Source organism: Lycium ferocissimum, unplaced genomic scaffold (assembly GCF_029784015.1).
Source record: "Lycium ferocissimum isolate CSIRO_LF1 unplaced genomic scaffold, AGI_CSIRO_Lferr_CH_V1 ctg473, whole genome shotgun sequence".
NCBI lineage: Eukaryota > Viridiplantae > Streptophyta > Magnoliopsida > Solanales > Solanaceae > Lycium > Lycium ferocissimum.
In genome coordinates this window covers 253,061-278,993 of record NW_026725757.1, presented here as the reverse complement: position 1 = coordinate 278,993, position 25,933 = coordinate 253,061, and the positions used below count along the sequence as shown (strand labels likewise).

At 34.1% G+C, this 25,933-nt stretch overlaps 1 protein-coding gene across 2 annotated transcripts; it reads right to left on the bottom strand.

Annotated features, from left to right (window-relative positions):
* Nucleotides 1-845: 845 nt before the first annotated feature.
* LOC132044527 (uncharacterized) lies at nucleotides 846-12,916 on the bottom strand. 2 transcript variants are annotated; one of them, XM_059435029.1, is made up of 4 exons: nucleotides 12,092-12,916; nucleotides 2,594-2,643; nucleotides 2,213-2,290; nucleotides 846-2,050 (listed from the first exon to the last, which is right to left on the bottom strand). In XM_059435029.1, exons 1-4 carry the CDS (start codon nucleotides 12,215-12,217, stop codon nucleotides 1,006-1,008), a joined length of 1,299 nt encoding a protein of 432 aa, XP_059291012.1. In that variant the 5' UTR covers nucleotides 12,218-12,916; the 3' UTR covers nucleotides 846-1,005. The 2 variants fall into 2 exon arrangements, with proteins under 2 accessions (XP_059291012.1, XP_059291013.1); XM_059435030.1 differs by lacking the exon at nucleotides 2,594-2,643.
* Between the last annotated feature and the right edge of the window lie 13,017 nt (nucleotides 12,917-25,933).

The following is a 25,933-nucleotide window of genomic DNA, read 5'->3' as shown; positions in this document are numbered from 1 at the left end:
TATGACCGAATATGATATGGGGGAAATTAACCAAATGATTGACAATTGGTGATTTTATTATTCTACTATTTCTTTGCAACTCATGTATTATTTGCAAGTTAAAAAAAATTACAACTTACAAATAAATGTTATCCAAAAATGAATAAAATATATAGCTCATTGAGCTTTCTTCTATTTACTTGTGTTCATATTTTTACTTATATTAAATTAGGAATATACCTAAATATACTAAAAATATACTTATAATATACATCTACTTAAATTAAAAACTAGAAAGTTATATACTTGAAAAATAACTAAAATATACTAAGAACATACTTATAATATAAATATACTTAATTTATAAAATATGAATTTATAAACTTAGAAAACTTAAGCTATAAATAACTTAAGTTATAATATATAAGTTATAAGTATACATATAATTTAAACATATATATATATATGTTTAAGTTATATAACTTAAGTATATTGATATATATAAGTATATTCTTAGTATATTTTAAGTATATGTAGTATAACTTAAGCATATAACTTAATATATATATATACGTATATGCTGTATTCTTTGTTAGTTAGTAAATATATAAACTTATATAACATATGTAAATATACCTACAATATACTAATATATACTATAATATATATATATTATACAAAAAAAAAAAAAAAAAGAGATTTTGTACAGTTTCGAACCGGACCGGTCCGGTTTCCATTTTAAAACCGGTAAACTGGAACCGGTGAAAACAGGCCGGTTTATTAACCGGTTACCGGTCCGGTTCAAACCGGTTGACGCGCTTAACGGGCAATATCTCTAAGGGCAGTGAATTTGACACAACATCATCTTACTTCTTCAATTCTGTTCCTTTTTTTTTTTTTCTCTGAACAACTTGTCAGCTTCAGTAGATGCCACTTGAAATGACTTTCACATCACATAGTTCAGTTGCAAAATGATCATGAAAGATAGAGGAGCAAAAGAAGAAAATTTGTACACAAAAAAGAGGACTATGCAACCTGCAAATCACCTTTGCGAGCTCTTTTTCTTTCCTTCATTACTACCTCAGACCGATGGTCCTCCTTAACCGGAGTTTTACGTCGTGTATCTTCCTTTCCTGGTACGTTAGTTCTTCTATTAACAGATCCATCAACCGATCCATACTTGAACTTCCTATGTCCCTTTAACCCTTTCTTAGCAGCGAACAATGACTGCAAAGGAGCCTCGGAATCAGCATTTCTATTTACATTGTTGCAAGACTTTGCTTGAATTTTGAATTTGGAGGGGTGAAGGCGAGCACTTCTTGGTTTCTTAGCTGTGTGGTAAGAGCTTTTATAATGGTCCCGATGCGCTTTAATGATGATGTCTCTGAGGGCCATTGCCGCCTTGTATTCTCTCGTCCGCTTCGAGTAAAACACAATGGCGTTGGTTGCTAGCAAAAGTAAATCTCTAAAGAGTTCACCTGGTGATTTGATGGAACACCTGACTAATCTTGATCTTACTGTTTCAATATCCATATGCTGCTTGATCATTTCCTTATATCTAGCTCTCTTCTGACTATCGCGACGATGCCTAAAGACCATAGCCTCTTCGTTCTGTATAATGGAATTGAAAATTGCCATCAAATCATTATCCATCAATCTAGATAATCCTCCTTTACTATCCTCTGTGGTGGAGATGCCACTGATTGAACGCACATTGTCACTCTCCTCGATGCTTCCTTCATTGCTATCCAAAATGGAATCTTTCCGTTTTCTCTTCCTCAAAGCCCCACCATTTCCATCGGCAATCTCTGCTGACTTCCTTGGAATTTCATTTCGCTCATCAGGCTCGGAATATTCTAGCTTTGAATCTATCTCTTTAGCCGAGGCTACTGCAGGACTCTCAAACTCGGGGGAATAATTGGTCCCAGTGTCTATTGTGAAGCTGCCAGCAGATATGCCATCTTTGCCAAATGATTCCGTGTATTCCGACTTTACAAGAGCAGTGGGCGGTTCAGTGTGACTGGAACCATCTTTCTCAGCCTTCAGGCTTTCAATCTTTGAGAGGAGAGACCTGAGATTACACACATAAAAAGCTAGAAAACTTGAGTGAAAGGATGTCAGAAACTGCCTGTTAAGCTGAGGAAATGTAGATACACACTCAGTACGGTCAAGAAACTTAAAACATGATATATTTGAGAAGCACCAACTTAAGACAGAGAAGCATTACACTAACCCGATTGAGCTTTCAGATTTCTCCAATTCTCGCTTCAGTTCTTCAACTCGTCTCTTTCTTAGCTCTTCAAACCAAGCACTAACAAAAGAAGGTAAAGAAGTAGGGTATTGATTAGTGCAAGGATTAGATCCTAATTTGCAAATTTTTCTCCCAATTTATATTAAATGAATGGAAACCGTGAATTCAACCCGAAAGCTAGGACCTAGGCATAAACTCAAAAGCCAATTTTTTTGGCACGTGACACCAATAGACTAGTAGCGTATAATGACTCCATACACGATCATAGAACTTTCATAAGCATTTTAGAAGCCATAGCTGACATGGTTACTGACTCAATGCACAAAATTAAATTAACTCGTGAGTTTGAGGAACTTGACTCACTTGCAGCCAGAGTAGCGTTTTTGCAAATCCTCATACTTGGCTTTGCAAGCCTGCACATTAAGTATTTTTGTCAAATCGGTTCTTGATAAGAGTAGAAGTAATAGTCTGCTTGAAGATATGGATGGTGAATACAAGGAGGCGAAGAAAGACAACGGGGAAGTGAAGTAGATTACTTTCATCTTCCTATCGGCTAACTATATAGTTCAGCATAAAGCTAAATTTGTAAAACTAGTTACTCTCCTCATACTGTCAATTTCGTGTATGCTATGTTAATTAATGAAAACTATTTCTTTATTAGTCCTCCTTATTCTTTAGTGTGTATGTTTTCATTAGTTACCAAGAAACTATGATCTTTAACTATAACTCTTGAAACTCAAGATATAAAGGATTTCCTAAATGCACCACGCTTCTATAGTTTATCTAGAAGCATGTCGGCCTAAAATCTTTCAAATCAGAAATGGAAATGTTAACAAAATAGTTGAGGGAAGCAAACACAATACTAATTGAGAAATTAGTGAGGAGCGAATAGTGTTTTTGGCAAAGATTTCCAGTACTCAATAATTAGGAGTACAGAAACACAAGAGTCTGCTATTTTTGGCTTTTACCCATCTTCTTCACTAGTAACAAGCATGGAAAATGATTTATTTTACTAAACATACTTCAATTATTATGATACTTTATCATATTAATAGTTCAATTTCACAATCAACAAAAATAAGCTCATCAACAGGAATGATCTCCGGAGCAAGAGTAAATACTATTTTAGAATTCAAACACCTAAAAATTTGTATACATGTAAGGTGAGAGGTGAAGAACCGTAACAGTGGCGGAGCCATAAATTTTGTCAAGCGTGTTCGAATTTTAAAGAAATATATATATACATATGCCACTAGAAACAGACTATTTAATCATAGAAACAGATGGGAGTTTCGAAGGATGGGGAGCAGTATTAAAAGCAAGACCAAATAAATATAGCAATAAAAGTGAAGAAAAAATATGTACTTATCAAAGTGATAAGTACAGAGAAAAAGGAAATATGAGTAGTATAGATGCAGAAATTTTAGCTATAATATACGGATTAAATAGTTTTAGACTATATATTTTAAACAAACCAAAAATATTAGTTAGAACAGACTGTGAAGCTATAGTTAAATTCTATCAAAAGATTAATGACAAAAATAGTAGTACACGGAGATGGTTAAATTTTATAGATACCATTTCAATTTATAACCTAAAGTTTGAACATATAAAAGGAAAAGTTAATAATTCAGCAGACCAATTAAGTAGACCAATTAAGTAGATTAAAGATTACTGTTAACTAATAATATGATTTCCTATTTGAAAAGCATGAGACCATCAAGTTCTCAGACAGCAGACAAGGAAAAGGCATACAAGCCTCAACCCCAGACCCTTACACACAAATGGTATTAGGTAATCTTCATTTTAAACCTATATCTTCATTAGAAAGAAAAGCCCTAGAAAGAATACAATTTGGAACTAAGCATAATTTAGTATTTTTTCCACCATCAAATATGACTTTTAGAATGTATAATAGATAAACAACAGACATGTTTAGTAGATAATTTATGGATATCACATAATAAAAAAGATTCTAAACATTTTTTAGCAACTCTAAATGCACTTTGTTAGTATTTTTCAGACAACCACCTGGACAAAAAATTTAAATTTTATGTTGTAGTTCATGGTAAAACTACTGGTATTTTTCAAACCTGGCTAGAAGTCATAGACTCTATTAAAGATATACAAAAATCTCTTTTTAAAGGATTTAATGATTTTACTGAGGCATTAGATTACGCTAGAGGAATATTGGGTCCAAATTACTATATTTCTCCAGCACTCAGACAAAATTCCTCAGTACAACATACAAAAAGACACAGACAAAGTAATTTTTTGTGATCATTGTTCTTCCATGACCGAAGCCTTCAAAAGATTAAACCAAAAAAATGAGACATTAATCCAAGAAAAAATGAAACTCTTGGAACAAGTGAAGGTGTTAGAACACAGACTACAGGCAGTCAAGTTCGCGTCAGCACAATCTCAGAGTTTTCCATCTCAAACCAAAATGGATGAGACGGGTGTGCATTCCCCAATGAATGCGATTAGATCCTTGTATCGGATAAGGATACAGCTAGTCCGGTTCAAACGGTAGCCGGTAAAGACTTATCAAATCCGTTGATGGCTGTCACTTGGCTAAAAAGTGAAGATGAGGGAGGTTCATCCCTCCAGACAAAACGAAGACTACCAAAGACACTAACGCAAGGAGCTATTTCTACAAAGAAAAGCATACTTGCCAAAAAGAAAAAGAATGAAAAAATAAAAAATATAGTTAAAGAGACATTGGAAAGATTTTTTCAGACAAAAGAAGAACAAGATAAACACATAGTCAGAAATCCTAGTCGTAATTATCTCCAAGTCCAGTGATGTCACCAATCCATAGTTCAGATCTTGAAGGAGATATGGTAAATTTTCAGAATAGTGCATTTCAAGACTCGCAAGATCCAAATGATGTAGTTAATGGAATCTAGTGCATCTAGTTCTAGTCATTCCAAAGAACAACTCCTGAACAATACACAGTAGACACAAGTACAGAAAATGTACCTAGAAGAAGAGTTTCTAGAACAGCAGGAGAACCCATAGAAAATGTAAAACCATCAGGAAAAAAAATACCTATAGAAGAACCTATTACTCTCCAAGAAGGAGGTAATAAAGGTAAAATATTAAACATAGCGGCTTATGATCCATAGAGATGGAATTCAGTAATACACCTTTGGAAAGGAATAGTAGTAGCAGACTACATAAAAACTTATAATGACACATATTCAGAAACAATGTATAAATATCTTGAGACATTTTTAGGAGAATCAACAAAGGCTTTATGGGAAGCATACAAAGAAAATTTCCCAATGGAATTTCGATATACCAAAGTGAGAGGGAGGTTATGTTTATTCGATATTTTAGAATTTCAAATAAATTTCAAAGAACTCAGTAGAAAATATAATGTGGTTTTTATCAAATATTTAAACAATCCTACTTGGTACTTTCTCACTCCTAGGTGTCCTCTTATCATGTAGTTATATTTTTAAGTTTCTGTTTATCTCCCATTTTTACGTTTTTTTTTTTTTTTAAAATAATCTTGACTCTATCCAGTCATAAATCTTGTTACATTGTTCGTCTCTTTCTCTTAACCTTTGTTCTTAATAACCTTCTTCTTTAACCACACCCCGAACATGGCCAACAGTTAGTCCTTTATCATTTTTGAACATTTTAACGGCCTCTTAGATTTACAGGTTAATCCATCGAGTTTATTAAGAAGTTAAGAAAATAACCATATACTAAGAGTAACAGATTCATAATAACAAGCAATTACTTAAAACATAGTATTTATATAAACATGGACATTATTTACATAATAGGGAGAATAGTATAGAAACATAGTTAATAAAACTTACATGACTCGAAGATGGAGGGAGGTTTCCCTTTCGGGTAACCCCAAAAACTACTTCACACTAGGAGAAACTTATTGAAAACTTAATACTATTTTACAATAGAAGTTTATATTACAGGGATTTTGGACTGAAAAAGGGATGGAGGCATTTGATGAAAGAGAAGCGAAATATGGAGTTTTTTCTTCAGAGGTGTTGTTGATGATGTCTTTACTTCTCAACAAATGCTCTTATTTATAGGCGTCTAGCGGACTTCAACTTCAGATTTCAAAATATTAAAGAATCTTTTGAGTTCAGCCGAGTGCTCTTTGGGCCCCATCGTCATGCGAAACTTTTCAAAAGAAACTTTATATTATTGTCCTTTTGCTGATATGTCCTTTAATGTGGCTACTTTATTAAAGCTTACTTTAATAAAGTTACTTTTTCTGAAATGCCTTCTAGCCGTTGCTTTTCCTCAATTAGTCTTTGTCTATCATGATGACTTCTATTACTACTATCTTCAAGTGTCTAAATATGTAGTGCAATGGAGTCAAAACTCATTCCAGAATCTACATCATTTGGATCTTGCGAGTTTTGAAATGCCCTGTTCTGAAAATTTACCATATCTCCTTCAAGATTTGAACTATGGACTGGTGACATCCCTGGACTTGGAGATAATTCTGGCCTAGGATTTCTGACTATGTGTTTATCTTGTTCTTCTTTTGTTTGAAAAAACCTTTCCGATGTCTCTTTAATTATATTTTCTATTTTTTCATTCTTTTTCTTTTTGGCAAGTATGCTTTTCTTTGTAGAAGTAGCTTCTTGCGTTAGTGTCTTTGGTAGTCTTCGTCTTGTCTGGAGGGATAAACCTCTCTCATATTCACTTTTTGGCAAAGTGACAGTCATCAACGGATTTGATAAGTCTTTACCGGCTACCGTTTGAACCGGACTAGCTGTATCCTTATCCGATACAGTGGATCTAACTGCATTCATTGGGGAATGCACACCCGTCTCATCCATTTTGGTTTGAGATGGAAAACTCTGAGATTGTGCTAACTCGAACTTGACTGCCTGTAGTCTGTGTTCTAACATCTTCACTTGTTCCAAGAGTTTCATTTTTTCTTGGATTAATGTCTCATTTTTCTGGTTTAGTCTTTTGAAGGCTTCGGTCATGGAAGAACAATGATCACAAAAAATTACTTTGTCTGTGTCTTTTTGTATGTTGTACTGAGGAATTTTGTCTGGGTTTTGTCTGAGTGCTGGAGAAATATAGTAATTTGGACCCAATATTCCTCTAGCGTAATCTAATGCCTCAGTAAAATCATTAAATCCTTTAAAAAGAGATTTTTGTACATCTCTAATAGAGTCTATGACTTCGAGCCAGATTTGATAAATACCATTAGTTTTACCATGAACTACAACATAAAATTTAAATTTTTTGTCTAGGTTCTTGTCTGAAAAATACTGACAAAGTGCATTTAGAGTTGCTAAAAAATGTTTAGAATCTTTTTTATTATGTGATATCCATAAATTATCTACTAAACATGTCTGTTGTTTATCTATTATGCATTCTGGTAATATTCTAAAAGTCATATTTGATGGTGGAAAAAATACTAAATTATGCTTAGTTCCAAATTGTATTCTTTCTAGGGCGTTTCTTTCTAATGAAGATATAGGTCTAAAATGAAGATTACCTAATACCGTTTGTCTGTAAGGGTGTGGGGTTGAGGCTTGTATGCCTTTTCCATTGTCTGCTATCTGATAACTTGATGGTCTCATGCTGTTCAAATAGGAAATCATATTATTAGTTAACAGTAATCTTTAATCTACTTAATTGGTCTGCTAAATTATTATCTTTTCCTTTTATATGTTCAAACTTTAGGTTATAAATCGAAATGGTATCTATAAAATTTAACCATCTCCGTGTACTACTATTTTTGTCATTAATCTTTTGATAGAATTTAACTATAGCTTCACAGTCTGTTCTAACTAATATTTCTGGTTTGTTTAAAATATATAGTCTAAAACTATTTAATCCGTATATTACAGCTAAAATTTTTGCATCTATACTACTCATATTTCCTTTTTCTCTGTACTTACCACTTTGATAAGCACATATTTTTTCTTCACTTTTATTACTATAATTATTTGGTCTTGCTTTTAATTCTGCTCCCCATCCTTCGAAACTACCATCTGTTTCTATGATTAAATAGTCTGTTACTAGTGGCATATTTAAGTCAGGAATATTTTTTATTTTATCTTTAATTTTTTGTACTAATTTAATGTCTTCAGTATTAAAATGTTTTTGATCATTAGATCCCGTTTTCGAATACAATGGTCCTGCTATTTTTCCTAAGTCTTTTATAAAATTTCTAGCATAATTTACTATTCTTAAAAAATTTTGTAATTCTTTAACATTATCTAACTTGTCTGGTATTTCTAAAGCTTTTTTAGCTATATGAGGTTGTAATTTTATCTTACCATCTCCTAGTATTACTCCTCAAAAATTAATATAGTTTTTACATAATTCCATCTTTTTCTTACTAATTATTATTCCATTTTCTACAAATAGTCTGACTACGGTTTGTAGGCGTCCTAGCTGTTCTTTAATATCTATACTAAGTACTAATATGTCGTCTACATATACTAACACAAACCTTTTGTATTCTCCAAATATACTATCCATTTTTCGTTGAAAAATTGGTGGGACTGTCTTTAATCCAAATGGCATTACTAACCATTCGAAATGTCCTTCAGGACAGGTAAATGCAGTCTACTCTATACTTTCTTCGTCCATTCGTACCTGCAAATATCCTGATTTACAATCAAATGTACTAAATATTTTTTTACCTTGTATCCTATTTATTAATTCTGTTTTATCTGGTAATTTACATCCATCAATTCTGGTATTATCATTAAGTCTTTTATAATTTATTACCATTCTGGCTTTTCCTCTTACGATCTCACTATGATTTCTTACCATAAATGCTGCAGATCTATGTTTAGAAGTGGATCTCCTTATTACTCCTAGATTTAGTAATTCTTTTATTTGTATCTTAAAGTCTTCCACGTCTTGGTTAGTTGCTTCTATAGAGGCTGTTTTAATTATATATTCTGGATTTATTATATCTAATTTACAAACAATTTTATTATTTTTCCAATGTTTTAAAGGTTTTTTTCCTATGATTTCTATTTCATCTAGTATTTTTATTACATTGTCTAGATCTTTTTGATTTTTTATTACTCCTATTCTTTCTATCCCTGTTTTAAAATTGTATAATTCTGTTTCTATATCTATCAAAGTATAATCTTTTTCTATTAGATCTTCGTCTTCTGGTATTTCTTCCTCTTCTAGAATTAAATTCTTTGTTTCTGTCTTGCTTTTGCAGCATGTATTATTTTCTTGACAGTCTTTACAACAATTATCTTCTTTCTTTTGCAAGTTTATTTGGTCTATGGTCGGGATTTTCTTATGTCGGATTCTAGTTTCAGTCTTAAGAGCTTGTCTTTGGTGTATGAGTAATATTTTTTAAGAAAATTACTCCACCTCTTGTAATCATACAACTACCATTATTATGTAACATAAAGTCTAAACCTATTACAAAATCTACATTTATATTATGGTCTCTTACCCATATTTTATCTATTTTATAACTAGGCTTGTAAAATTCCGAACATGTATTTATAAAGCTAATGTATGCTTTATGAACATAATGTCTATATATGTTATGAGTTCCATCCATTGGCATAGCTGCAACTAGTTTGTCTAGGGCTTTTATTAAGTTTGGTGGGACTACTCTTTTATTTATTATACACTTTGTGCACCCTGAATCGACTAATGCTAATGTCTCTATTTCATTATCATCTATTTTAATTCTTGCAACTTGCAAGTATCTTTATTGTTCCTAATTTTTTGTCTTCATTTACTAGTGCTTCATGATCTGCTACACTATTAGTTCTTCTTGAGAATCTTCGGGTATTATTTTTAATGGTCTCATTATTGGTTGTATATTAGATAGACTTACTTCTTCATTTTCGCTATCTTCCTCTTTTTGTTTTCCTTTTTCTAATTTATATAGTCTAGTTTCTAATTCATTTATTCTTGTTTCCAATGTTATTATTCTTAGGTTAATAGTAGGGTCTTCTATGTTCTTATGTTTTTCCTCTTTATTTATTTTTGTTTCAAATTCTTTTTCTATACACATTATACATCCTTCTATATAACAATTTTTACATTTAACTATACACATTATACATCCTTCTATATAACAATTTTTACATTTAACTCTTTTTTCTCTACTAGGGTACCATTTACAAAAGAAACATGCATTACTATCTAATCCTTTATTTCTTCCGAACTCATGATTACAGTTTTCAGATATATTTGCTAGATTATCTATTTGAATTGATTCTAAATCTAATTTTTCTAATCCTATTTCATTAATTAATTCTTCTGCATCTGAGTCTGATGAGTCTGTTTTGATTTTTTCCTCATTAACTACACTTACTATGGAATATATACTTTCTGTGACTGACATGCAATCATCTACATTTATTAAAGTTTCTTGAAAATCTTCAATCAGCTGTGAATTTCTTGTCTTATTATTTATTCAATTTTGGACATGTATTTGCTAAGTTGTTCTATACTTCCACAAATAAAACATTACAATCTATTTTTATAATTTCTTTCGGTTCTATATTTTATTACATGTCTATTTCTGTCTAAATAAGGCTTTCTAGTTGTTGACTTTCTAAGATAATATTTCTTTTTATTGAGGATAATTTCTATTATATTGAGTTCTATGCTTCTTTCTTTTTGTAATTGTCTTTATCATAGCTCTGAGTAGTGTAAACCACACTTTTACAAAAATTCATTTCGTTTTGTTTTAATTGTTTTTGTATTTGTCTATGTGTACATTTTTCTTGTAGTATATCCATTATATGTTGTATTCTGTGTCCTATTGACCATTTTAAATTAGGATTTTGTACTACTCCATCTCTTTTATTCCATCTGTTTTCTATTTCTCTTCCTAAGGCTCCTAGTAATTTATTAAATAATTTTTCAGCAAAGGGTGTTCAACTAGGTTGTGGCTCCGCCACTGCACCGTAACCTTACTGGTGATAAAAGAAGTAGCACAACTATACACGACATACCAGAGGTAGATCTTCGAGTGATTTCTATGGGCTCAACTGAATATACTACTTTTCGCTTGAACTTTGTATACATATTGAAAAAATATTAATTTAAAAGGTATACATATAATGAGAACACTGACTCTAAACCTTGAATTCGCTTCTAGAAATACCGCTTCTAGAAATACCAATGTTCTCTTATGTATTTGTGGCACTACCAGACCACCACTTACCATGGTGAAAGCTTAATAGTTAGTGATAAGTAGCAACTAAACCATAAACCAAATATATTGCTCAAACTCTTAAAACTGCCATCGGACGCGAGTCGGATCCTCCAAAAGCAGTGCATTTTTCGAGAATCTGACATCAGCGTGGCAACATTTTTGGAGAGCCAGAGCAATATAGTAAACCAATCAAGAAACAATGAAAAAAGCAATGCGTTAACCCACAAATTAAAAAAAGCTCCTAACCATATACTCCTGCAATACGATTTATGTGACATGACTTATTTTTAGTGTACGCCCCGAAAAGAATGTCGCGCTTACATATTTAGAAACGATTTAAGCTTTATGAGATGATTTACAGTACACATTTATATAAAGCTTGTTTTGGCCACACACATTTCAAAAGTCTTTCTTTCTTCTTAAAGCTCAGGTGTCGAGTCAAATAGTCTTATAAATTGGACGGAGGGAGTATATTGATTGGTAAAGGACAAATTTTCAGCCTCTGGTCCACCAAGGTGGGGAATCAAAATTTTGATCAAATTCTTCCTGCCCACATAATAAAATAAAGGATAATCTTAATTATTCTCCCTAACGTAAAATTAGGTACTACGTGGTCAAATACATAAACGATTAGAACAAACAATAGATTTTTATCGGTTAAATAAAATACAGGGGCACAAATGTAAATTAATGTGAACCTGAGGGGTGAAGTAGCAAGGATAGATAGTACGAGAACGAAGTTCCGAAGCGACGACGTTCCAATCTTGTGTTCCATGCCGTAGAACAGCGCCACCTAGGATTAGTTCTTCCCACGTGCCCCACATCCTCACACGTGTACGGTTCTCAGCACTCTCAGTCTCCACGTGTACGGCTCAAATTATTCGAATTTTTAAAAATCACAACGCAACCGCTTTTCGAATATGAACCGAACAATATTTCCTAATGACGCGCACCCTACGCACGTTAGTCTCAACCCACCGCTGTTACCACGTTGGAAACTCCACCGAGCAATAATAGTTACTATCACGCGCACCTGGCGCACGTTAGCATCAGTTCCACCGGTTCCGCCAGGTCAGAACTCCATCCGACGAAACTGACGAAGTTACGAATTTGAACCGAACAATATTTCATACCATCCGCACCCTGCGCATGTTAGCATCAACCACCGGAAAAAAAGAAATAAAAGGTGGTCGGGAAACTTGGAAAAAAAAAAAAAAAAAATCACGAGAACAAAGGGAAATATAGGGTATGTAAAAAAGGTGATTTATTTGAAAAAAAAAAAAAAGTATTTTTTTATCAGGAGAAGAAGAAAGAAAAGATAATAAAAAAAAAAAAAAAAAAAAAGGGAGCAAACTGATTATAGAAAATGTTTTTTCCGTAGGGAAAGAAGGTGGAGACGAATATAGAAATTGTTTTTTTTTTTTTGGGGGGGAGATTTCGGTGTGTGGCGAAATTAATTTTTGTTAGGCTGGAAATCTTGTCTAGGAAGAATTCTACTTTGCGACTGAGCAGTGTCAGTGAAGGAACTTTCTGGAAGCCTACTTTGAAAATGACAGGAATATCCTTTACGTCTCTTGGTGGAATTGTCTGTTATGAGTTGACACGTGGCGATACGAAAAAAAATATTTTATTGATAAAACTCAAGGAATCTCTATAATCTCCACAATTTTTCTCGTTATAAAATAGCTAGCAACACTCGTATTTATAATAGTCTGAAAATCTATTTCTATGTGAAATTGATTATAAATTTTATTAGAGATAAATTAAAATAACAAATCATAATCAATTTTGATTTTCTATAATTTTAAATTATTTTTTTCACCACGACGTAGGAAGTAGTGAAAAGAATGGCCCAATTAGATTACTGGCATTGATTAAGTACTTATTACTACTTATAATAGTAACTAGGTGTGTCATAAAAACAAAATCAGTAATCAGACCACACACAATCCAACCCAAAAAGGCTATTGATGTATTTCACTAACTCGTTACTAAATTACAAAGGAATTTACAAATTGAAAGGGGGATCGCTAGGAACAAATATAAAAGGTCAAAAACACAATAAAGAAAGGAATGAGAAGCATAACTCAAAGAAATGGAACGAGGGAACACGTACTTTTCTCAACAATAGGCATAACCCGTTACTTCCAACTTCTAGAACTTTTTGACCAAATTCTAATTGGGACTGAATCCTAAATAAAACTTTTTAACATTTTACTCGGCCCATAATCTTAATTAGAGATGTCTTATCACTTTATGTACCACTTCTAGCCTGTAGATCCTTATGAAGTCGGCTTGGTTCACAACTGTCATTATGTTTGAACGAGGTGTGATTATGATGACGGGATAGCAATTCTGCTATCCCTTGTCTGACCTTTTACTGGTCCTGATTAATTCAAACGTCGGCATAAAGTTTTTAAATGGAAAAAATGTTCTCGATGATTATTTTTGATTTTTAGGGCTTGAATGCAAGACTTTTTTTGTTGTTATTACATGCAAATAAAGGAAAGGAGATGGAAATCGATAAAAATCGAAAGATTAATATAATTACGCTTATTGTCAGAAGAAAGAAAATACTTGGCGCCCCGAATTCTTTAATTGACTGACTGACTTTAGAGGGCATTTCGCAATTCTCCTAACATTCCCAATTTGAAATGTGCTCACGAGACTCTAAAATCTCAATTTGAACACCAACTTTATTCTCAACCAACCCAACTATGTTAGAAAAACCACTATGTGGCACAAGCTTACGCTTTTTAGTCTATTAACAAAAGAATGTCGCGATTTTCGTATTTAGAAGCGATTTAGCTTTTATGAGATGATTTGCAATTGCGCATTTATATAAAGGCTTGTTTTAGATAATACGTTTAATCTTTTTCTTTCTTAAAGCTAAAATCTTAAGTCGAATAGTGCCACATAAATTGGGACGGAGGAAGTATATTGATTGGTAAAGGACAAATTTTCAGCCTCTGGTGCACCATGGTGGGGAATCAAAGTTTTGATCAAATTCTTCCTGCCTTGTCACAAATAAAATTCGTATCTGAAGTGACCCTCCACGTCAAAAGACAAATTCTTAATTTAATGCTACTTCAATTTGAATAAATACAAAGCGACAGACCATCTAATAAATTATTAACAAAAATGTTAAAAATAGAGGCTTCATTAATTTATTATCTTAACATATTTTAATACCCTATCTCAAATTTCCTTTCAACTTTTTTTTTTCTTTATTCAGTTCTCTTATTTTCCTACAAATTGGACATTTCTTATTCCATATTAGGTTCCTTAGACCTTTTTATATGGGAAACTTATCCTCCTACCAAACGACTCCTTAATATAATTTTACCCGTTAGAGGTCTTTATCAAAATTTTGGAGTTACTTTTAAATAATTTAATGTGTAAAAAAGAATGCTATACGGTATAGAACTAACTAAAGTCTTATTCTAAAACATTTATACTTAGTTGACTAATCCCAATTAGAGTAGTTATTTATCATCACAAATTAAACATATGGGCCCCACAACATCCGTTCCACATATAATATAAGATAAAATAATTTTAAAATACATAAACAACTAGACCAAACAATAGATTTTTATCGTTAAAATAAAAAATATAGGGGCACAAACGTAAATTAATGTGAACCTGAGGGGTGAAGTAGCAAGGATAGATAGTACGAGAACGAAGTTCCGAAGCGACGACGTTCCAATCTTGTGTTCCATGCCGTAGTACAGCGCCACCTAGGATTAGTTCCTCCCACGTGCCCCACATCCTCACACGTGTACGGTTCTCAGCACTCTTAATCTCCACGTGTACGGATCAGATTATTTGAATTTTTAAAAATCACAACGCAACCTCTTTTCGAACAATAATTTCCTAATCACGCGCACCCTGCGCACGTTAGCCTCAACCCACCGCTGTTACCACGTTGGCAACTCCACCGAGCAAATAAAATTTCCTACCACGAGCACCTTGCGCACGTTAGCATCAGTTCCACCGGTTACGCCACGTCAGCACTCCCTTCGACGAAACTGACGAAGTTATGAAATTTGAACCGAGCAGTATTTCATACCATGCGCACGTTAGCATCAACCACCGGAAAAAAGAAATAAAGGTAGTCGGAAAACAAGAAAAATCACGGTAACGGAGTGTATGCAAAAAGGTTATTTCTTTGGAACAAAAAAAAGAGTTTCTTTTATTAGGTGAAGAATAAAGAAAAGAGAACTGATTTTTTTTTTTTTTTTGGTGATTTCGGTGTATGTGGAGAAATTAATTTTTGTTAGGCTGGAAATCTTGTTTAGGAAGAATTCTACTTTGCGGGTGAACAGTGACAGTGAGGGAACTTTCTGGAAGTCTATATTAATTTGTAACTTCTTAAATGACTCAAAATGTTCCTAAGCTTTTGAAAGTGACAGACTGACAGGTATATCCTTTACGTCTCTTGGTGGAATTGTCTGTTATGAGTTGACACCAGTGACGGAGTCAGGATTTTCGTCGATGGAGTTCAAAATATAAAAAGTAAGCATCTGAAGAAGAAGCAGGGGTTAAATAATCACAATATATATATCGTCAAAAAATAATTTTAACCTTATAAAAACAGTATTTTTTTAGCGGGGTTCGGATGAACACCCTCGGCTATAGGTGGCTCCGCCACTGATTGACACGTGGCGATGTGAAAGTAAAATATTTTATTAATAAATTTATGAATCTCTCACAATTTCTAAGATCTATCTTGTTATCAAAAATCTATTTCAATATAAATTGGAAATCCTAACTAGACATGAATTAAATTGGTTAATCGATTTTAATTATAACTTTAAATTATTTTTTCCAACATGTAAGATATAATAATGAAAAGAATGACCCAATTAGATTACTGGCATTGATTACGTACTATTTATAACAATAACTAAAATTTGGTGTTGTCATTGAAACAAACTCAATAATCAGACAAAACACAACTCAAATCCAAATAAGCTATTGATGTATTGCGCTAACTTGTTACTAAAATTACAAAGAAATTTACAAATTGAAAGGCGTATCGCTAGGAACGAACATGAAAGGTAAAAAATACAGTAAAAGAAAGGAATGAGAAGCATAACTCAAAGAAATGGAATGAGGGAATACTTACTTTTCTCAACAATAGGCATAACCCCTTACTTCCAACTGACCAAATTCTAATTGGACTGGACCAAATAAAATTTTCTAACATTTTACTCTGCAATAATAATCTTAATTGGATATGTCTTATCACTTTGTGTACCGCTTCTAGCCCGTAAACCCTTATGAAGTCAGCTTGGTTCACAACCGTCATTATGTTTGGACGAGGTGTGATTATGGCAACGGGATAACGATTTTGCTATCCCTTGTTTGACCTTTTACTGGTCTGATTAATTCAAACGTCGGTATAAAGTTTTTAAATGAAAAAAAATGTTCTCTATGATTATTTTTTGTTTTTAGGGCTTGAATGCAGGACTTTTTTTTTATTGTTATTACTTGCAAATAAAGGAAAGGAGATGGAAATTGATAAAAGTCGAAAGATTAATATAATTACGTTTAGGGTAAGAAGAAAGAAAATACTTGACGCCCCGATTTCTTTAATTGACCGACTGGCTTTAGAGGGCGTTTCACAATTCTCCTAACATTCCCAATTTGAAATGTGCTCACGAGACTCTAAAACCTCAATTTGAACACCAACTTTATTCTCAACCAACCCAACTATGTTAGAAAAACCACAATCCAGAATTATTATCCTAAAATACAATTTCAACTGATTTCACTAAAATAATCCATTTGTGTGATAATTAGAATAATTGTTTTCTCAATGTAGCCACATATAGACAGTTCAAAGCATTCAAATGGCTACATACAAAAACTTGCATTAAATGTGATTAACTTCTTAAATGTGATTAACTTAAATTGGGACTCGCACAACTAAACGAGTGTCGGAAGATTTAAGTTGTGGTGACAAAAAAGTGTGATAATTAAATGGTGACAAGTTTATAATTTTTAAAATTGGGACTCAATTACAATTTTTAAAACTTATAATCTTTTACAAAATACACAAAAACCCATACACATTATACAAAAACTTCTTCCAACCCACACACATTATACAAAAACTCTTTCCAACCCCAACCCACTTCCCCCACGACCCACTTCGTTTTATTCAAAAAAAAAAAAAAAAAAAAAGCGTTCATTCTTCGTTCATCTCATCTCTCTCTCTCCGTTCTTCGCATTGTTCAAAACCGGTGATCACCATTGTTGTTGCTCGTTCCTCTCTCTCCATTGCCTTGTTGCTCATTTTCTCTCTCTCCATTGTTGTTGCTTGTCTATTCATTCTCAGGTAAACTTTTTTTTTTTCACTTGGTTCAAAAGTTAGGGTTTTGAAATCAGAGTATGAAAATGATGATTTTGGTTAGAGAAGATGAAGAAGAGCATGGATTTTTCTTGAATGTTGTTTGTTTTGTTGTAGTTTCGTGTATTTGTTGCACTTGTTGGGGTTTGTGAGTTTGTAAATAGTGGTTGTAGTTGTGAAATTATGGTATTTGGTGCTGTTTTTGTTCTTTTTCTCCTTGTTATTTCGAAAAAAAAGGCTTGCAATTTTGTTGATATTTTCCAACAGCGAGGTTACTGTTGCGGCAAATTGACACTTGTTTGAGTTGCAAACATCTATTTGAGGTTGTATGGTTTTGGTGTATTTTGTTTAAGTTGTGAGTGAGATTTGTGATGGTTGTGTGTTTGTAGTGAAATATAGATGTTTTGTAGTTAAATTTAGATGTTTTTTCTTGTTGTTGTTCTTTGTCATGCTATGGTTTAGGAAAAGGTTTGATTTTATCCAACATTTCTTTTGGATAAAATCAAAACAATTGTTGAGGTTTTTGCAAGAATGAAGCGATTGTTGTAGCATATTAACAAGTTGTTGTAAAAAATCAAAACGATTGCTAAGCTATTGCTCATTTTGTTTTTCTATTTCAACGATTAAGATTATAACGCAACAAGTAATAAGTTGTTGCAACAACTTCGTATTTTGTTGCAACATATTATTAATGTTGCAACAACGATTACTTGTTGCAACATATTCCTTTTCCCTTTTTACTTTGAATGTTGCACTAACCAATTAAAAACTTTTTTCTATCTCTTGTGTGTAGATAAAATGTCTCCAGTTAAAAGAAAAGGAGAGAAACCAACTGAGGGAGAAAGTAGTAAAAGAGCTAAGGTGCAAACACCATTAGATAAACTTGTGACTGCTATTTGTCAATCAACAAATGAGGAAAGATTTAGTGAAGCGGGGCTTGAAAGAGAGGAAACCCACGAAACCTCTGTTGGGCATGAAGAAGAAAGTGGTAAAAATGAACAAAGTGAAGAAACTAGAGAAGAAAGTGAAAAAGATGATGAAAAATGTTTGAAGGAGATGAAGAAAATGAAGAAAATGCTGAAGGAGATGAAGAAAAAGGAGATGAAAAAGAAGTAAGTGAAGAAGAAGGAGATGAAGGGGATGAAGGAGGTGAAGAAGAAGTAGAAACTGAAAATGGTAATGAAGAAGAAGAAGAAGAAGAATCAACAGATCAGATCTTGGCTGAGTTAAGAAGAAAAAGGAAACATAATGTGGATGCCAATCTTGTTGAGTCTTCTAGTATTGCCATAGATCCCAATAGACCTTCGATTGAGGAGGTCGTCAAGAGTTTCAGCATTGAAAAGTACGGCGTGACGATGCCGCTGAATGAAAAAAAGGATTTGTCTGGTGATTTTGTGGTTAGATCAACCATGGGCAAGGGCTTTGACACTTTCAGGGGCATTCTCCGGCAGCAGGGGTTGGAGAATTTCTTTAGGGCTAGCTGCTTTGGGCTCTATTTAGATTTGCCCGAAGATACTAGTGCTCGATTTCAAATGACAATGGTTTCGAGCTTTTGAAGCGTAAGATTATTTGTGATAGAAAGGATGAGATTTGGATCAATTCTTGTGGCATGCGATTTGCTTTGGCATGAAGGAGTTTGCCATAGTTACCGGATTGAGATGTTATCCTTATGAGCCTCTTCCTCTTGTTGTATTAACAAAGCCGGCCGGACGCCCAAGGCGGACAAGAAAGCGAAAGGTTCCAAAGCTAAGAATAATGTCTCTTTGGTAAACTTAGTGGGAAGGAGCTACGCTTCAAAGAAATGTTGCAAGACTTGGAGTCCAAAACTTTCTCAAAAAAGCACAAGGAGGCAACGTGCTTAGTTTGGTTTGTGCATAGTGTTCTTTGGGCAAGAGACGTAAACTACAACATACCGCTTGGATTGATTAAACTTCTTTGAGGACTATGATGCCTTCAACAACTATGCACAGGGTTTTCAAAGCTTTAACTTGACTATTGAATATTTGATGAAGGATTTGAAGCCAACGGGGAAGACACAAAACCTATATGGCTTCCCTTGGGCTTTCATGGTAAATTTTCTTTAATGTTTTACCTTTTTTTTTTTATTTATTTCAATCACTATTTTGATTTTTGATGGCATCTTTTTTTTCTAGGCTTGGGCATTTGAAGCCATTCCTCGCCACCGGCATCAAGTCAAGGAATACTCCAAAGAAGTTACCTTTCTAAGAGTTCTTAGATGGTTGACTGCCAGGAACAACACAAAATTGAGCGTTGACCTTTTCAACCCACTAAGGAAGTTGTAAGCATTAGAACACAACAGAGATGACTAGGTGTTGCAACAACTTTTTATGCTGCTACAACAACACATTTATCTGTTGCAACAAGTTATGCATCTGTTGGACAATGTCCAACAGATAATTAACCTGTTGCAACAAGTTACCCAACAGATGAATCTGTTATAACATGCAACTAGTTTTTTACAACAGATGAATAACCTGCTGAAACAAGTTACCCGTGTTGGAAAATGTCCAACAGATGATAAACCTTCGCAACAAGTTGACAATCATTGGACAATTTCCAACAAGTACCACATTGTTGCAACATATCACTTTATTTACTAATTTGATAACTTGAATCTATTACGGTAAGTTTTTACAACAAGTACAATAATATTGCAACAAATTACTAATGTTGTATAATATCCAACATATGAGAAACCTTTGCAACAAGTTACCCACGTTGGAAATTTTTCAACAGATGAGATACCCTATGACAAGTTACCTATCTGTTGGACATTGCCCAACGGATGTGTAACCTTTTGCAACAACTGTTAACTTGTTTTAAATAGGTTTTGCTTTTTATGATTTAGAACCATTATGATATATCTACTTTTTTGTTGTAGGTTGTGAACCCGTGGCTTGTTCAACAATAAGAGAGTTGGAGATGCCATGCCTTGTCACCTTTGTGCCCGTAGAATCTGTGCACAACGGTTGATTAATGGGTTCAAAGGGGAATTACTGAGTGACAGCCATCACTAGGGTTGATAATGTTATATTAGTGGTGGTGGTGGTGATGTTCTTTGGTGGTGATGTTGTTGTTGGTCTTGGTGGTGATGTTCTTGTTGATCTTGTTGGTGGTCTTGATCTTGTTGGTGGTGGTGTTTGTTGATGTTGTTGGTGGTGGTGTTGGTGATGATGTCCCAGCAAGTATTGCTGGGGAAAAATTAAGAGATGATGATGCTAATATTCGTGGATTTATTCCAGTTACTGGATTTAGTGATTTTCCGGATTTGGTGGTAATTTTAGTAGTGGTGGATTGAGTGGTAGAAGATTTGTTGATGTTGGTGTCGGTACTTCTAAGGTCCCTTCATGTGCTTGTGAGTGCACCACTTGCAAGGACACAATGGATAATTTGATTAGAAAGGTGGAGGAATTGGTGCGGCCCGAAGCCACAAACACTTCTATCGAGAGGTTGATATCCAAGAGGGGTATCAAACCGTCAAAGAATCTTTCCTCACCTTATACTCTTGTTCATGTTCGGAGGAGGGGCAAAGCAATTGCCAAGGCACTTGCATCAGTTAGATCAAGAAGATCTGTTGCTACTCCTAGTAAGTCAATTGAGACTCCTCTTCTTGATGTTGGGCCAAAAGTGCTAAAAAAGGTGGACATTTTCAAGCCTGTACATGCCCAAAGAAAGAAAAAGGTTGAGGCGCAATCAAGTCCAAAAGAGTGGGAGAACCATGTACTCAATGCATGAATTTGGAGCGACGGACTTCAAGGCTCGACAAGCATGGAAATATGGTGGGAGGATTGGGTAAGTTTCAATACTTGTATATATCTATCTAATTCGGTATGTTGTTGCAAAAAGTAGATAATACATTCCTTTATTTTGTTGAATCGATACACCAAGTTAACTAGTTGGTGCAACAAGTAGATAATACTTTTTGCAACAAGTTAATTACTTTTCATTGCAACAAGTAGATAATCTGTTGCAACAAGTTAACTAGTTATTTTTTGCAACAAGTAGATAATCTCGTTGCAACAAGTTAACTATTTGTTGCAACAAATTAGTTCCTTTATTTTGTTGAATGCATTTGTTGCACCAAGTAACTAAGCGTTTTACTACTTTTACTTTAGTATGTAGATGAAGTCCTGCTTCTAATGCGTATGAGGCAAATCAATTTCCCCGAGTACTATGATTCTACGACATAATCCTGGACCTCAACTTTTATAACAACGTCCAAGAGGTACGCAGAATTGACAAAAGAGAGTACGGTTCCAAATGCCGTGTCTACGAAGGTTAGACTTGCGAATTCAAGTGGGATGATGATATGGTCGATTATTGTAGGGGTGTCGGACCACCGGGAGAGGCTACTCTTGGGCTGGTGCAAAGAGGGTTTTAACGGTGATGAATATTAATGCCACACATTTTGTCACTCTCGAGTTCATGATTGAAGAGGGAGTGGTAAATGTGTATGATTTGCAACGTTCTGTCTATGAAGAATCTAATTTCTTTTGTTTCATGGAGCCGGTAATGGAATTGTGGCCCAAGTTATTGCAACGAGTGGAATGTTCGCACACTTGCACTGCAAAGTTACTCGATGAATCTTGGGAATTCAATAGGCTACGAGAATCTCCCCCGCAATGTCACTTTGGTAAGGCATGTGGTTCGTGGTCAATTGCTTTTATGGAGGCTTTGCTTACACGGCCTGCTGTGACAAAACCCGAAAGTCTAATCAGCGACAACTCTGTAGGGAGGATGCAATGGAGATGGGCATTAGGTGTCATTGAAAAGGTGTTGGAGCCCTAAGATGGGTTGATAAACAATTCATTGATTTTGCATTTTTTGGAGCCAAAATGTGGCCTGTTGAACAATTTAAGTATATATTAGGAGTTTTTTTATGACATTGTGTAATTTAAGTATATATTAGGTGGTCAGTACTTTTCTAAGACATTTTGTTAAGTATATATTAGGTGTTCATTATTTAAGTTGTGTTCAATACATTATGTTCAGTGGTTTCAGTAGTTTTAAACAAGTCACAAAATCTAACATTTTGTTGAAGAAGGTTAACAGTGACCCATCCGTTGCAACGAGATCTAAGCGATGTTGAAGAAGTTGCAACAAGTTGCCGTGCAACAAGTTTGTCATAATATGTTGCTAGATAAGTTGTTGTTTGCAACAAGTTTGTAAATTGTTGCAACAATGGTTGTTGTTGCAACATATGGGTCAAGTTAATCATTGCGACAAATCAAGCGATGTTTGTTGCAATGCAACAAGTTTGTCATCATTGCAACGGATGAGTAAGTTGTTACAACAAGTTTGTAAATTGTTGCAACGGATGGTTCGATTGTTGCAACATATGGGTCGATCGTTGCGACAAATCTAAGCGATGTTGAAGAAGTTGCAACAAGTTGATAATCTGTTGCAACAAGTTTGTCATCATTGCAACGGATGAGTAAGTTGTTGCAACAAGTTTGTAAATTGTTGCAACGAGATGGTTCGATTGTTGCAACATATGGGTCGATCGTTGCGACAAATCTAGCGATGTTGAAGAAGTTGCAACAAGTTGATAATCTGTTGCAACAAGTTTGTCATCTATTTGAGATGAGTAAGTTGTTACAACAAGTTTGTAAATTGTTGCAACGGATGGTTCGATTGTTGCAACATATGGGTCGTTCGTTGCGACAAATCTAGCGATGTTGAAGAGTTGCAACAAGTTGATAATCTATTGCAACAAGTTTGTCACGGATGAGTAATTGTTGCAACAAATCTATCAATTGTTGAAGAAATTGCAACAACTAACGATTTAAATGAGATGATCATTGTTGCAACAAATCTATCAATTGTTGAAGAAATTAATCTGTTGCAACAAGATGGTTAGTTAGTTGTTGCAACAAGTTACTAATATGTTGCAACGATTGGTTAGTTGTTGCAACAAGTTACTAATATGTTGCAACAAGTGCATTATCTGTTGTAACGGATGAGTAACCTGTTTAAAAGTTTCACATTTAGTAAACAATAAGTATCATTGGTTTTCGTTGTTTACACCTAAATATGGGTGAATCAAGTAGTTCTCATCAAATTACACCAACGATCGCTCGATTTGGGAAGTATACGCTTAGTTGATCATATGTCGACTCGAATACCATCAAATTGGTTAGGAACATTTAATAAATAATAAATATCATTGGATTTTCGATGTTTACACCTAAATATGAGTGAATCAATTAGTTCTCATCAAATTACACCAACGATCGCTCGATTTGGGAAGTATACGCTTAGTTGATCATATGTCACGACTCAGGATACCATCAAATTGGTTAGGAACATTTAGTAAACAATCAATATCATTGGTTTTCGTTGTTTACACCTAAATATGGGTGAATCAAGTAGTTCTCATCAAATTACACCAACGATCGCTCGATTTGGGAAGTATACGCTTAGTTGATCATATGTCGACTCGGGATACCATCAAATTGGTTAGGAACATTTAGTAAACAATCAATATCATTGGTTTTCGTTGTTTACACCTAAATATGGGTGAATCAAGTAGTTCTTATCAAATTACACCAACGATCGCTCGATTTGGGAAGTATACGCTTAGAATTTCCCATCAAATCAATGAAATTACCGTCTAATCCATTAAGGATGTTAGTAGATATATATATATTGATCACTAAATATCATTGAATCCCTTTGTTTAACACTAAATATCATTGGTTCCCTACGTTAATAACTAAACATATGTGACTTATATCTAGTTGTTAAAGCAATTTCATGATGTTGCGCAATTACATAATCTGTTGCAACAATTGCATAATCTGTTGCAACAATTGCATAATGTTGCAACAATTGCATAATCTTTGTTGCAATGATTGCATAACTTTTGTTGCAACAAGTACATAATCATTGTTGAACAAGCAATTATTTAACTTTGTTGCAACAAGTATATAATCATTTGCGATGAAACAAGTTAAGCTGTTGAACAAGTCATATCACTTGTTGGATGAAACAACTCATTCTACTGTAACAAGTCATGTCACTTGTTGGAACAAGTCATGTCACTTGTTGGAAAACCAAATTAAGTTAGTTGCTGCAACAAGTACATAATCTGGTTAGCAAAATCCCAACAAGTTACACAATTTGTTGCAATGAATTTTTACTTGGTGAAAAGCTGTTCGAAATTTCAAAACCACGAGAACATACATTGGTGATTTGAGCAAGATCAACATATCATTTAAACCAATTTTACTAACAGAAACGACATAAAAATGTCATAAAGTCTAATTTCACAAACACAAAAAATAGTAATTATTATTACAAGACATTGCAAATTTAACAACTAGGGAACAATTCGGTTCGGGCATGTAGTTTTTATGGCCAGCTGTTTTGCATATGGAGCATTTGTTTTTCCTCGTTGCAAGTGATTCCCCGATTCCACGCCTCCTCTTTGTCCGTCTTCTTCCCGGTTTGCTCGGATCAACATGTGGAGGAGGTATTTCTCTCTCTAAAATCTCCATAGGAACTTCCCAAGATTCTTCGAAGGCACGGGATTCATTTCCTCACGGTATGCAATTATGTAATTCTCCACCCTATAATATGGAGATGAGTAGTCATAAATCCGCCTTCCAAAATCTTCACCATATTGGACTCGAAGCGTTGCCATAGCATGTGGGCAAGGTATTTTGTCCGGGTCAAAAACTCTACAAGTACAAGATCTTCTTTGCGGATCGTTGCGTTGCAACCGAACCGTGGCCGATGATTTGAACTTGTAGTTAGCAATTTGATGGGCCAATAACTTATTACCCAAGTTGATAAATTTTGATATTTTTTTTCCATTAAGGGAACAAAGATGGTTGGTGAGTCGATGAACTCCATACGCCTCTCATGAAATTTCTCAGTAAACCTCCTGTTTATGGAATCAAATAGAGCGATAATGGGAAATTCTCTTTCAACATTGAACATTGAGTTTATCGACTCGGCGGCGTTTGTCGTCATAAAATCATACACGACAAAACAAACATATTAGTGTTAGAACATGTGGTCGAGGCTGTGTCAAAAATCACAACAAGTACAATATGCCGCAACAAGTTACCTATTAGTTGCGGCGGATACGTTACTTGTTGGAAACGAAAATGTGAAAATACCTATTTTAGGGGGCGAATGCCTGCTCCATCTGTGG